This window comes from Esox lucius, chromosome 18 (genome assembly GCF_011004845.1).
Source record: "Esox lucius isolate fEsoLuc1 chromosome 18, fEsoLuc1.pri, whole genome shotgun sequence".
NCBI classification, from domain to species: domain Eukaryota; kingdom Metazoa; phylum Chordata; class Actinopteri; order Esociformes; family Esocidae; genus Esox; species Esox lucius.
This window is the reverse complement of record NC_047586.1, coordinates 20,869,734-20,882,956: the sequence shown is the minus strand read 5'-3', so window position 1 is coordinate 20,882,956 and position 13,223 is coordinate 20,869,734. Positions and strand designations below refer to the sequence as shown.

The 13,223-nt window shown below is 45.3% G+C and overlaps 1 protein-coding gene across 5 annotated transcripts in view; it reads left to right on the top strand.

Moving 5' to 3' along the window:
- Positions 1–13,223, top strand: part of evlb (Enah/Vasp-like b) — a 53,429-nt gene that overhangs the window by 35,909 nt on the left and 4,297 nt on the right. For 3 of the 5 annotated variants that reach the window (XM_013138467.4, XM_013138465.4, XM_013138464.4), the window contains exons 2-4: positions 832–1,006; positions 1,162–1,339; positions 7,709–7,775. In XM_013138467.4, the coding sequence (XP_012993921.1) occupies positions 832–1,006; positions 1,162–1,339; positions 7,709–7,775 (420 nt within the window). The remainder of the gene's footprint in view (positions 1–831; positions 1,007–1,161; positions 1,340–7,708; positions 7,776–13,223) is intronic. The other 2 variants (XM_020056318.3, XM_013138466.4) reach the window with 1 other exon arrangement.

Below are 13,223 nucleotides of genomic sequence, written 5' to 3'. Positions count from 1 at the left end.
TGTTATTGAAGTGTACATGCCAAATGCACCCCTCCCCTTTACCCTTTCCTCCTCTCACTTCTCTCTCTCCTCTGACACGTCTGAGTCATTTATCCTATGCTCATATCCAGGCTTAACTCACTTCCCCTCTTCTTGACACACTAGTTGGACCTAATAGAGGAGCATCTGTACAGTGTGTCTCTACCTGGTAGAAAATTGCTCTCTGCTACAGTCCAGGATGCTTTTCAACATGAGGAACTGTTTTCATTTTTTTTCATTTAGGCTAGAGTGAAATTTACAAGTGGGGTTAGGTTTGAGTTTAGGTTAAGGATTAGAATCCCTGTGAGGATTTGAAACAAAGTCAGATGTGAGTGTGTCCGTAGCGGGCGCGGTGCTGTGAAGGTCAGTGGAGAGAGAATTTTTTGGGGTTGTGATGAAAGCAGTCAGAAGGGGGGAACCCCCCCGATGCTAGAGGTGCAGACACACATTAAACTGTACCAGCAGACTCTGGCCCATTAGGTTGGGTTTCCACTATTAATCCTTCGCCTGATGAGAAAGTTTGGTAAAGTCCCCTTTAGGATACATAACTCCTTCACAATCCAGTGCTAAAGTGAGTTCATCGGTCGGTTGCCTGTCTGATTAATGGCTGATCCCAAATATGCATTTCCCACTTTGGTTGACGGACCAACCGTGAATCGGTTGATTTCTAGTCTCACGGCTGACTCCTGGCTGTCTCCCAGGCGACAGCTTCCGTGAAGGCGTGCAGTCACAGCCGCCGGGGGATAGGGGTCTCTTGGCCAGATTCAGCGGTTGATAGACTAACTGGGGGATGTGTCTGTTTTTTCGTTTCAGTGAGCAGAGTATCTGCCAGGCCAGGGCGTCTGTCATGGTCTACGAGGACGGCAGTAAGAAGTGGGTTCCCATCAAACCAGGCCAGCAGGGCTTCAGCCGCATCAACATCTACCACAACACCGGTAACAACACCTTCCGCGTGGTCGGAGTCAAACTACAGGACCAGCAGGTAGAGGTACACAAACGCGCGCACGCACACCTGCACACAGAAATGCACCTGAACACATACACGCTCGTGATTATTCTCGGGATTATGCTCATTTGAAATGGCCTTAAAGGTAAGCATGTGCCCCCCCCCTCCCGTCCACCCACACCCCCCCCCCCCTTCAGGTAGTCATCAACTACTCCATAGTGAAGGGTCTGAAGTATAACCAGGCCACGCCCACCTTCCATCAGTGGCGTGATGCCCGCCAAGTCTACGGACTCAACTTTGCCAGTAAGGAGGAAGCCACCACCTTCTCCAATGCCATGCTGTTCGCTCTCAACGTCCTCAGCACGCAGGATGGAGGTAAGAGTGGTAGTGTTGGACTTGGTGCGTGCGTCTCTGCTTGTGGGGCCTTTTTCGAACAGCTTGGTGGCTAATAAAGAGCGTGCCTGTTGCTACTGACTGTTGCCTTGGGAATAATCCGTCTCCCAGACACTTCAGCCCAAGTCCGTGAGCATTTGGGCTGAAATAACATCATAAAGGGGTTTACGTAGACAACTTGGTGTCGGCCTGCTGATCAGACGTGTCCATTTTTTAAACCCCAGTGTGCTAAAGCCTGACATTTCGGGACTGACAGATGGACCATCTCAGGTCACCAGAGACCAGATCAACGCTACTAATGACCGGACACCCGGATGGCGCGGTGACCACGCAACTACCTCGCAGTTCTGCTGTGTCACTGCGACCAGGGTTTTAATCCGCAGTGTCGCAGTGTTCGGACAGAGCCAGGAGGCCGCTGTTCATGCGGGGCTTGACTGGGGAGGCCAGGGTATATATGAGTCGGTTTTTACCACAAATAGGGGCAACAGCCTGGGAGATTGGGAGTGGCCTGACTATACACAGGCAACATGATTTGAGCCATCTCTTTGTACAGTGAATCCAATTCCTTCTGGCCAGGAAATAAATGGAGCCAGTTATAGACAGGGTTGGGGGGTTAATTTCAATGACCATGTTTAAGGATTGGAATGAAAATGTACATCCACTGAATGGGCTGAACTGGAATGGCGACAGGACAGAGTGGTCCTCCTGGGTCGCGACGGTAAGGAGATACGGAAAGGTCCGTTCATGTAACATAGTGGAATAGGAAATGCGAGTTTGTCTGTCAGTTTGAGTTGATGCTCAATACAGTTAATTCAGTTCTCTGTCCACGGGAGACGTCTGGTTCACATTGTCTTTACTGGCCTTTAGCAGGAACTGGCTTTCAGAGTGTTGCTTTCCATCACACATTGTGGATGTTGAAAGAGAGCCATAGGAGAACATACAGAGAAGGGAAACTTAAAAAGCTGTTAGGAGGCTGTTATCTGGACCCCAGTAGAGGACATAACATGACGACACAGCCAATGAAAATACCTCTTCTACTGCTGTCCCTCTTCACATCATCCGGATAACGTTGTCACCTTACAGCGAACCACAACATTTACACAGGAGGTGAAGGAGTACATTTACACAGGAGGGGAAGGAGTACATTTACACAGGAGGTGAAGGAGTACATTTACTAGAAAGATAGTGAGCTTGAGCTTCCCAGTCACTAACATCTCATAAACGTACACACACACATGCACACCCATGCACACACACACGTTGTCTTACTGCGGGCGCAGTCATACACAATGCCTTGTCATAATCTCCTGAGACAGAGTGAAAGGGAGAGTGGATGACGCAGAGTGGATGACGCAGAGTGGATGACGCACAGTGGATGACGCAGAGTGGAAGACACAGAGTGGAAGACACAGAGTGGAAGACACAGAGTGGAAGATACAGAGTGGAAGATACAGAGTGGAAGACACAGAGTGGAAGATACAGAGTGGAAGACAGAGTGGAAGACACAGAATGGAAGACACAGAGTGGAAGACACAGAGTGGAAGACAGAGTGGAAGACACAGAATGGAAGACACAGAGTGGAAGACACAGAGTGGAAGACAGAGTGGAAGACACAGAGTGGAAGACAGAGTGGAAGACACAGAATGGAAGACACAGAGTGGAAGATACAGAGAGAATAATACAGAGAGGATGAGAGAATCAAGTAGTCGTTACAGTAGCAGTATTTGCTATGTTCTCGCTCTTCTCTCCTTTCCTCTCTTGGTAATTAAAATGAGTCATTGAGAAGTTCTCTCTAAGGCCCAGTCTTTGCATGCTGCCCTTTTCAACTGCTTGATACATGCACACACATACACACAAGCAAATAGAAGCTGGTACAGAGAGAGAGAGAGACAGAGAGCAGGAGGAAGACAGAGAACAGGAGGAAGACAGAGAACAGGAGGAAGAGAGAGAGCAGGAGGAAGAGAGAGAGCAGGAGGAAGAGAGAGAACAGGAGGAAGAGAGAGAGCAGGAGGAAGAGAGAGCAGGAGGAAGAGAGAGAGCAGGAGGAAGACAGAGAACAGGAGGAAGAAGGAGAACAGGAGGAAGAGAGAGAGCAGGACGAAGAAGGAGAACAGGAGGAAGACAGAGAGCAGGTGGAAGAGAGAGAACAGGAGGAAGAGAGAGAGCAGGAGGAAGGAGAACAGGAGGAAGACAGAGAGCAGGAGGAAGAGAGAGAGCAGGAGGAAGAAGGAGAACAGGAGGAAGAGAGAGCAGGAGGAAGAAGGAGAACAGGAGGAAGACAGAGAGCAGGAGGAAGAAGGAGAACAGGAGGAAGAGAGAGAGCAGGAGGAAGAAGGAGAACAGGAGGAAGACAGAGAGCAGGCCCTTTCATCTGCGTAATAACAGAACAAAGTGTGTTCAGTAATGGCAGATACACCCCCCCTCATCTCTCTGCTCTGTCCCCGGGTGTCACAGACTGTGCACACACACATACGCACACAAAGCCTGCAGTGACTGTCGCAGAGATCAAATGAACAGCAAACTGTGTGTGTGTGTGTGTGTGTGTGTGTGAGTTCAGCAGATGCTGTGATGATGTCAAGGGTAAGACACCCTTATCTGCAGGAGAGGCTTATACAAACCAACACTCTGAACTGGGACAAACACAGATATTGACACTTATACAAACCAACACACTCTGACCTGGGACAAACACAGATATTGACACTTATACAAACCAACACACTCTGACCTGGGACAAACACAGAAATTGACACTTATACAAACCAACACACTCTGACCTGGGACAAACACAGATATTGACACTTATACAAACCAACACACTCTGACCTGGGACAAACACAGATATTGACACTTATACAAACCAACACACTCTGACCTGGGACAAACACAGAAATTGACACTTATACAAACCAACACACTCTGACCTGGGACAAACACAGATATTGACACTTATACAAACCAACACACTCTGACCTGGGACAAACACAGATATTGACACTTATGCACTCGAACAAACAGGGATTGGGTTACTACTCGGAAAGAGGCTTACTGGAACAACAAACCACACACACAGTGTTAACAGTGAAACATGCTGATAGACTGTTCGTTAAGGCCTGTAGTATATTGCAATATACCACATAAACAAGTTTTTTTAGATTTTATTATTATTATTGCAAATGAAAAACTTTAGCTCTTTGTATGAATGCCTTTGGCAGTGGTAACAGCTTCTGGTATGCATCCACCAGCTTTGCACAACTAGATTGGGACAGGTATTCACATTCATCCTTGCAGATCCTCTAAAGCTCTGTCACATTGGATGCTGAGCGTTGTTGAGCTACAATCTTCAGGTCTCTCCACAGATGTTCAGTAGGGTCCGGGCTTTGACTGGGCCACTCAAAACATTCACAGACTTGTCCTGAAGCCAATTCAGCATTGTCTTTGGGTCATTGTCATGCTGAAAGATTAATCTTCGCCCCAATCTGAGGTCCTATGCACTTTGGATTAGGTTTTCTAAATGGACCTCTCTGTATTTTGCTCTGTTCATCCTTCCCTCATTCCTGACCAGTCTCTAAACTGTCTCTCAGTGTCTGCCACTAAGAAGCATCCCCACAACATGATGCTCCCACCACCATGCTTCACTGTAGGGATGGTATTAGCCAGGTGATAAGCGGTACCTTGTTTCGATCAGACGTAGCGCTTGGCATTCAGGCTTCATACTTCAATTTGGATCGCATCAGACCAGATAATGCTTTTCTTCATGCTGTTAGACAAATAAATTGCCCTACGTCTGAATCTACTTTCCTGTTGCTAGATTAGTGTTTAGGGTTTGGGAGTACAGGACAGGACCTACGCTGAACACGCACTCCTGCTGCTGCCTAGAGGTTTAGGTTACTGGAGATGACACTGGAGACGGGGGGGACGGGGGGGGGGGTTGAGGGGGAGGAATGGATGAGGCAGGACAGAAGTGACCGGACAGGTGAGAGAGACGGCAGGAGGTGGAGGAGAGGGAGGTAGAGGTGGGCTTGGGGCGAGCGATGGTGAGCAGAGAGTGGGTCTGTCAGTGCTTCTGTGTCTGCTACAGCCGATTCTTCTTCTTCAATATGTCATGTAGGTACTGTCTCTCACAATCTCCTACTGTGGGTGTGGGTGCGTGCATGTGGGTTAAAATTGTGTGTGCAAGATCTGTCTGGTGCTGTGACTATTAGAATGTTGCGTGTATGAATTTGTGTGTGTTTCTGTGTATGTTTTGTGTGTGTGTTTGTTTGGTGTTGTCAAAGGCTTTCCAAAGATTTTGTCTTGTTAGTGTGGAAGAATATTAGATATACTTATTGTCCTGGCAGGTCGTTGTTATACTGAAAGTTATATGATCTGTTTCACCTGTGTTGTGTGAAGTTGTTTCAGTGTGTCTTCTGTAGTTGAGTGAATTGTCTGTATGTGGATGTTGGCATTAACTGGTTAACTGTTGAGAACTTGCTTGTCACAGTGTGTGTGTGTGTGTGTATATATATTGACTCATCAATAAGTCAATTAGAGATTAAGTAGCAGTATTCAGACTGCATGGCCAGAGGTCTTCAGCACAGGGAGCGGGGGGGAGGACATATCAAAGTATTGGCAGGAATTTAATGAATGGAATGGTATCAAACACATGGAAAACATTAATTCCATTCCAGACATTACTATGAGCCTGTATTCGCCAATGAAAAGGTGACTGAAGCCACCTGTGATCGTGGGTCGGATTTCTTTGATGTTTTGTATTATTTGGAACAACGTAACTCGACCAACCACAGCCAGCAACATTTTCTCTGACCAATCACTGGTTGCTATGGGGATACTTCCATATATAGTTACCCTCTGCGGAGTAACCAGCAAGAGGAACTTCCAGTTTGTGGATGTAAACAAGGCAACACACCATTTTATCCCTGGTCCATTTTACTGGACTGGTTGAACATAGCAGAACAAAAGAACCTCCACCAAAAGTTTTATCTAGTTAAGACTGGTATGTGGGGGATCTTGTTCCTGGTGGTTTGTTTACGAAAGCTATATTAGGTTAGACAATTGTGAACAACAACAGTGATTCTAGGTCATACTCGAAGCCTTGAGGGCTGTTATGTCTATTTGAAGGTCCTGTTTGTATGTTTAGTTCAGGTCTCGCTCATTCCCTGTGAAACCAGTGATAACTGTAAGACCCTCTTTCTCTCTTTGTAAAAGTTGTGCTTGGGCTACTTAACTAGTCTCTCTAATGATGTATCCCATCTGGGTTCCATTACACAATATTTCAATGTTCTATTTTAACAATTCTGAAAGAGCTACGTACAGAGCTAAGCGACTGGCCACATCTCTACCATATTCATTTAAATAAAACAAAAATAGGAGCTAGCAAAGTGGATATCACTGACGGTTACTTTTCAAGCATTTCGGAATTGGGATTGGGATAATTAAAATCAATTACCTACACTCGGGTCATGTACTGTGAAGGATTAGTATGCAAATTCTTTCAGTCGCCAGGTTCTGCCATGTCTAACTGGGATTTGCTGGGAGAGACTTGTCTGTCCAAAGAGCAACGACCCGACAACATTAAAAAAAAATCTGTTCTGAAAGTTCCCATGAGAGTCCACTCTATGTACCAAAGCTGTGTTGCTGCTGTTGCCTAGCGCCATGTCTGCTGAGTAACAGGAGTATGTGTGATGTAAGGACGAGTGACTGACAGCTGTGCTGTAAGTGGGAGTGGTCTTCATCACCTCTCACCTGACAGGTGGATGACACACCCTTGGATCCGATGACACTGAGGAGAAAGCCCTGCCCCTTCTCTCTTTTTTCCCCCTCTTTTTTTCTGTCTCCTTAACTGCAAAATATACATGTTCCAACAGTGGTAAAAAAGCTACAATAATATTAATGGTGATGATAATAATAGTTTGAATGGAGATTCATAATAATTATCGTTACCATGCTACTGGTAACTAAAATAATAAATTAAGTAGTAGTAGGTTAGCCAGTCGCAACATTACTGAAAAGCTAGATGGTATGATTTGAAAAACCAAACTGAAAACCAAACTGAAAACCAAACTTAAAACCAAACTGAAAACCAAAGGCAAATAGGTTTACTTTCATTAAGTTTCCACATTTCGCAGGCTGTCCCTCAGGTTGTGGCAGAACACCACGTGTTTGGCTACCAAAACAGCAGAACATAACTGCACAACTCTCTCCCCCTCTCTCTTCCTCTCTCTCACCCGCTCCCCCTCTCTGTTACCCACTCTGGTCTGGGACTAACATAAACAATGAAGTCGACTGTACAAAGAATGGGAACCAATATCGCTGTTTTTCTCTCCCTTTCCCTTCCTTCCCTCCTCCCAGGCCCAGTGGTCCAGCGCCAAGTCCAGAATGGGCCCACTACAGATGAGATGGATGTGCAGAGAGCGAGGTATGGCGTAGAGACTGACACTCTCAATAGAAACAATTTAAACTTTTAACACATTTGCATGTTAGCCTTTTTCATCATCAATATTGAATGCTGAAATTGTGTGATGGTTGACTCAATGAGCTTGTGTCCCAAATCTTAAATCTCCCAATGTATGTTGAAATGTAAATTGGTTGTGGCCTGGTTCGTCCACCGGTCCAAGCTGCTGCCTCCAGTGCGCCTGTGCTGCTGTAGCGCGGGTTCGAATCCAGCCCACTGATCAACAAAACACTCTCCTCTGTCTTTACCCACTGATCAACAAAACACTCTCCTCTGTCTTTACCCACTGATCAACAAAAACACTCTCCCCAGTTTTTACCCACTGTTGCTAAAGCATGAAACATGCCCAAATTAATACAATAAAAACTGTTTAAGGTTAGCTAACAGTTATAGTAATAGTTATTTAGGGTTATGGTTTATGGAAGGTATAGGAAACTAACCTTGGTGAATTATCCCCTCATTCAGCTCATTTGGCTGCAATATTTCACTCAGTGACTTGTCTCTTGGCCGTGTGGGAGCCTTCAAATGACCTGACATGACTATGACTTGTCTTTAGAGGAAGAGTCATGACCGAAACAGCCGACCGGCGTGGCGGTAATGACACTGTAACACAGGTCAACCTGGACCATGACGGCGAACTCAGCCGACACAACATCCGGAGCCGTGTCCCAAACAGAGGATTGGATCAGCCGTCTGTCCGTCCGTCTGTCATGGACTGTGCGATGTAGAACTGCTTGTCGCTCAGCGCAGTCTGCTATTAGGCAGCATAAGACCCCGAGATGACCCCCACCCCACCCCCACCAGACATCTGTCCTCATAAACCTTATAGTCCCTTCCTCCCTCCGTTCTCTCCCCCTCTGTCCCCCCCAATAGAGTAGCTGACAGGACAGAGAGAAGGGAGAGAGTGAAAGAGGATAATAACTGTACAGTGAACCAGGGAAAACAGGGAGTATTTTTTTCAGCTAAGTCGTAGTGGACCAATTGAGGAGAATAGATGTTAATAGCAGATGTGTGCTTGGGTTTATGCTCCAGGGGCCTCATTTATCAAGCGTGCGTAGGAATTGTTCTTACGTGGAGGTTTGGAATATTCCCATGAATAGCTCAAGGTGCGATTTATCAAACATTCATACGAGCGGCGTACAGACACTTCTAGGAGATTTTCCTTGATAAATCTCACCTATTCTTAGTCTATAAGCTCTTGCACAACCACAAGTATTTGCATACGAGACGCCCAATATTATCTAAATTAGTTGAATCACCACCATTAAAAAGGGAGCTCACAAGTTAAACTAGAAATTGTTAATGAAAATGGAGCAAGAAATGAAAGGAAATATTTTTGCCCAAAATTAAATGAAGGTTTTGGTGTTTGCTGCTGTTTTATTCAGGACACTTAGTGGTGCTTTGACCACAAAAAAAGAGAATATTGTTTGGGAAAAGGTAGTGATTGCTATTAACGCAGCAACTTCTCAGAGGCGCTCGTTGGCAGAAATCAAAATAAAGTGGTTTGATTTAAAAGCCGTAGCTGTACACAGGCGGGACATTGCTGCAAGTGGAGGTGGACAAGGTGAGACAAGCGTTTCTCCCACGCAATAAAACATTGCAGCAATTGTTGGAGAAACATCGCCATCTGGAATTGTGTCAGGGGGAGACAGTGACCTAGTCGCAGGTCCTGCCGTGTCTAATTTACCGTCTCGTGGTCAGGTTGAAGGTAAGTAGATTCATAATTTGATTTTCAACGGTGTTGTCAATCTTATGGTCACCATTTTATTTGACATCAGAAAATTATAATCTGCTCTGAGGCAGTAATCGAATCATTCAATAGCAGTTGCAGTGAGTAGAGACAGTGCCAGAGTCATCCTGGGAGAGACAAGTCGTCGTCGTCGTCGTCCCCCCTCGCTGCAACCCACAGTGAGGCACCACGCTCCCGCGCCACATCAAGCCATGATCCAAGGGTCCTGACAGAATCAGTCCTACGGAAACACGACATATGAACAAATAAATGAACAATTAACTGGCATCTGCACTGCACTAAAAAGCAATCAATCCCTACAGTAACTGGTTAACTGTGCCAGTCAAATGTTCAATAAATGAGCTAAAGGCATGTGGACTGTTCTGTTTTGGGGGGGGGGGGGGTCTTTTCCGGTGTATACTGCAAAGCACCCCCAGCAGATGACGAAGAGAGCCACCGGCCTTTCAGAGTTCCAATTGTGCGCTCCACGATCGACCTTGTGCCACTGTGAAGCATTATAGGCTCTCTCCTGTGCCATCACAGGATTGGTCATCAGCCACAGTTTCCATGGATAACCTCTGTCTCCTACAGGGAGAGTCATGTAGGTAAATAGAATCCACTAATGGCAGATACTTGATGCCTGGGAAATACATACCAATAAGCCTGCCATCCTGAACAGCTCCCTCCTGTAAGCCAAGGTCAACGTTGCTGTTCCATCTTGCATCACGTTCAACAGCATCTTTTGCGCATCCGATATGATTTGCACGTTAATTGAGTGGAAGCCTTTTCTGTTGACGTAATTGTGGGGGTGATGCTTTAATTGCAACGTGGGTGCAGTCCACCGCTCCAATTGTATCTGGGAAGCCGTCGACCGCAAAGAAGCCTCGTTTGTCTTCTACCTGTTGGGGCGACTGTGTACGGGAAATTGGTGTACTGATGGGATTTACTGATGATTGCGTGTAAAACAGCAGGCATCGTTTGGCTGATGGAGGGTTGTGAGATGCCAGGCCGATAAGCAAGCTCACGCTGAAAAGTGCCCGTCGCCAAGATACCCAAGGTGGATGGCACCGAATGTGCACTGGAATGGCATTCCTTCTCCTTGTTTGTCTTTGTAAAGTTGGTCTTAGATCCTCGCACGATTCCACTAAAATGGGTTCAGGGAAACGATATCTGCTAATGAGCCACTCACTACTTTCTGCAAAAAAGTCATACCTGTCTTTAAAAATGCGCTCTCGACGAAATGCAGCGTGTGCTAAATCTTCCAACTAGATCTGCCATCTTCTATTAGATATTCCATGTTAATTGACAGTCTTTTATAGTGTTCCACGAACATATTATTGTTGTATCATACATTACACTACATTACATCAATTTGCCAATATTAACAACTCCCTTTATTGTGTTCAATTATATCATTCCCCGTTGCTGTCCCTGTCCAAAGTCCTCCTGGTTGTGTTGCAGATCAAGACGATACCTGACGATTTCAGCTGACACCTCTCCCGTGTTGTCCCTTTCCTTGTCCATCTGGTCATGCTCCCGACCTTGGCTTGGTTTAAATAGACTCTAGACTCAGCCCACATGCATTTATTAATTATTACAATTGTAATCTTAATATGTTCACCCAGCACAGCCAGAAGAGGACTGGTCACCCCTCTGAGCCTGGGTCCTCTCTAGGTTTCTTCCTAAATGTTGGCATTCTTAGGGAGTTTTTCCTAGCCACTGAAATTCAACACTACTTTTGTTTGCTCCTTGGGATTTAAGGCCAGGTGTTTTGTAAAAGCACTTTGTGAAAACTGCTGATGTAAAAAGGGCTTTATAAATACATTTGATTGATTGATTGATTACAATATTTCATTAATTCATTATTTCATGGAAATCCTTGCGAAATGATGCATTAATTGATAAATGAGGCCCCAAGACTTTCAGATTGCACTTCTTCATGGAGATAGTGAAACTCAAGCTGTTTCTGGTATCTATCTCCATGCCCCCAGGGAATTACAACCGTTGTTGCCTGAGTTATTTCTGCTTCGCTTCGTTTCATCTCAACTCCAAATGCCAAAGCAGGACAGAACAAATTTGATTGTATTATGGAAATATGATCACGTCTCAGTAAAGAGAACATTTCTGGAGCTACCACTAGTGGAAAAAGGCAGATTTGCACATTAGCTGTGTGCTTTTTTGAGATCATAAGCTCCTGTATATGTGTGTTCATGGGGGATTCTCTACACTCCAGGCCTGTCCAAAGTCTCGATCAATATGCACGTATCCAACCCATACGCCACACAGAACACACTCCGCAAGACAGCGGTGCAAGACAAACGCAGGGTTACATTTGAAATGAAGGTGTGGCGGAGGCCAAAAAAACGAGCAGGGCAGCTGTCGAGGTATCAGCCATTTACAGGCGGCCTGAGGAGAACATGCCTGATGTTCAGAAACAATAGTGTTTAAATCTCTTTACTTATGTACTGTTATTGATGCCTTTCAATAAAAGGTCAGGCTGTGTTTCTGTGAGTGTGTGTGTGTGTGTGTGTTTCTGTGTCAGTATAACAGTGTCTGTCTCACCCATGTGGCTGCTGAATCAGCACATCTCTGCAACAAGACACAGCTGGAAAATTCCACTTTCTCTCTCGCGCGCTCCCTCTGTTTATCTGTCCTTCTCTCACCCTCACTCACTCATCCTCTCTCTCTGTTTATCTGTCCTTCTCTCACTCATCCTCTCTCTCTGTTTATCTGTCCTTCTCTCACCCATCTCTGCCCGGAGCTCTGACATATGCTTCTCATATCACAGGGAGAGAGGGACAGACAGGGGAGGAGTGGGACTGCTGTGAGTGAACAGCAGGGAGAGTAGCACTCGTGCGATAGTCCAGTAAACCGCTGCGTGTGCTTTGACCCATATTTTACCTCAAATTAGCTTTGTCCAATTTGCAACAATGGCACGTTGCAAAAGCTCCTAAGAAGGTGTGGGATAGTCAAAGATCAATACATGTTTCCTCCAAAGCACATCTGATTCTTATCATATTGCTTGCTCAAACTGGAACTTTTCACTGGCACGCACGCACAACCACAATGGAGTTGTTCGTCCAAGCACAAAGAGTTGCTGAAACACAATTCCGGTATGTTGCGGCCAGAAATACATTTTTTAAATCCAACTGCAAAAAATCTATTTGTATAGTTTATTACCATGAGCATCCTTGAAATGCCCAGTGTGTCCCTGTAGGTGTTAGGATACAACTTTGAATATATTTACATACATGATAGGATGTTCCAGATTCCACCACTTACATAGAGAAGTCTTTTAACTATGGTTAAATCAGTCTTGTGACATCACACAGCTGATTAAAAGTACCATCCCAGTGGCAGAAACCAAAGATCATTCATTTCACCATTTCAGAGTGGTTTTTTTTACTTTATAGTGTGGAATTATCATTAAACAAATTGAACATTTTGTTTTTGACTCCATAGGGCCTTCAGAATGTAGCTTTACTTGTCTGTAGTGCACATAAGCAGACATAACTACATGCTACTTTAACCACAAGCCATCCTTTTAGGATGACCTAGGACAGCTTGAGAACTATTGAGCTGTCGGCCTTGAGGCCAACTGACTGGGGTCTATATCTTTGAAGGACTGGATGTCACATGTTAATGTATAGATCCACTGATGATTGGTTCACCACTACACTGAA